The 1,199-nt window shown below is 49.0% G+C and overlaps 1 protein-coding gene across 1 annotated transcript in view; it reads right to left on the bottom strand.

Annotated features, from left to right (window-relative positions):
- Positions 1-11: 11 nt before the first annotated feature.
- USP48 (ubiquitin specific peptidase 48) overlaps positions 12-1,199 on the bottom strand; it is a 28,008-nt gene continuing 26,820 nt past the window's right edge. The window contains exons 23-26 of the mRNA XM_009876320.1: positions 888-1,013; positions 423-471; positions 209-235; positions 12-100 (exon numbers count right to left, since the gene is read on the bottom strand). Coding sequence (XP_009874622.1) covers positions 78-100; positions 209-235; positions 423-471; positions 888-1,013 — 225 coding nt within the window. The 3' untranslated portion in view covers positions 12-77. The remainder of the gene's footprint in view (positions 101-208; positions 236-422; positions 472-887; positions 1,014-1,199) is intronic.

Raw genomic sequence — 1,199 nt, forward strand, 5'->3', positions numbered from 1 at the left:
TCATTTCATGTCCCTACCGTGTCAAAATCCTCTTCCCTTCTGGTCGCTCCTCCGTTGTCAACGCTTCGATAAAACCATCAGTGTCCAAGTAAACCAGTCCCTGAAAAGACAATGACCAAAAGATGATGAGGTGGAGGTGAAGTCGGTGTGGGCTTCATTTAATTTACTTAATTCCTACTTAATTCCAAAAAAACCAACCCAGACTCACCTTTAAATCCTTCTTCGGGCATACAAACTGGGGATGGAAAGAAAAAGGGAGTCAGAAGTCTCTCCACAACTGTTTCTAAAAGGAACAACCGCGCGCTGGCCCGTCCAGCGACAGGAAAGCATCGAAGTCTCCGTTTTCTACCCCCAAGACCCAAATCCAACACGACAATCCTGCGTCTCCCAACATTACTGCCCCAAACCGCGCCCCTCCTCACCTTGCATAACGTCGTCCATCGCCGCGTAATCTGCAATCGGTTCATCGGCCTGGAAAAAAAATTAAAGAAAAAAATAAATAAATCAAGCGGAGCGGGGGATTAACGGGCGAGGAAGCTCGTTTGGAAGGTCACAGCCTGACAGATTCATGGAGGGGAATGAGTCTTCCGGCCAAACACCGGCTGGGAATGCGACGGGAGGACTCACTCCCTTAATTCAGCCATTTTTGGGGCTCAGCAGCTCAGGACCAAAGGGCAGTGAATAAACGCTCTTTAATAAAAAAAAAAAATTAAAAAGAGGAATTTCCTCCTCCAGGAGAAACTTGTTAAATCGGGCTACGAGTGGGCACGTCTAGGGCACGGCGGTTCTCACGTGCGTGGCGCCGTGTTTCCTCTTTGCTTGGATAAAAATTCGCCCGATTCTCCGCTTTACTTGACTTAATTCGAGCGGCCGCGCTCGCCCGTTACCTTTAACAAAATGACAGACTCGGGGATGACTCCCAGGGCGCCGAGCGTCGCGGTGTCGTCGCTCAGTATCTTCCCGTCGATCGACAAGTTCTGGTCGAAGGGAGCAACTGAAAATGCATGCATGATCTGTGCCGACACAATGAGACACGCTGATTTTGTGTGGAGAGAAAAAAAAACCTAAAAAAACCCAAAACAAACCAAAAAAAAAAACCCCCAACCCCCCCATATCACCAAGCTATGCAAAACCACCACAGTTAGAAGAGCAGCACCCGCGCTTCATGATGCCGCGGGGAGGGATTTATCCTCTTTCCC

The sequence above is a fragment of the Apaloderma vittatum genome, unplaced genomic scaffold (assembly GCF_000703405.1).
Source record: "Apaloderma vittatum isolate BGI_N311 unplaced genomic scaffold, ASM70340v1 scaffold8199, whole genome shotgun sequence".
Classification (NCBI taxonomy): domain Eukaryota; kingdom Metazoa; phylum Chordata; class Aves; order Trogoniformes; family Trogonidae; genus Apaloderma; species Apaloderma vittatum.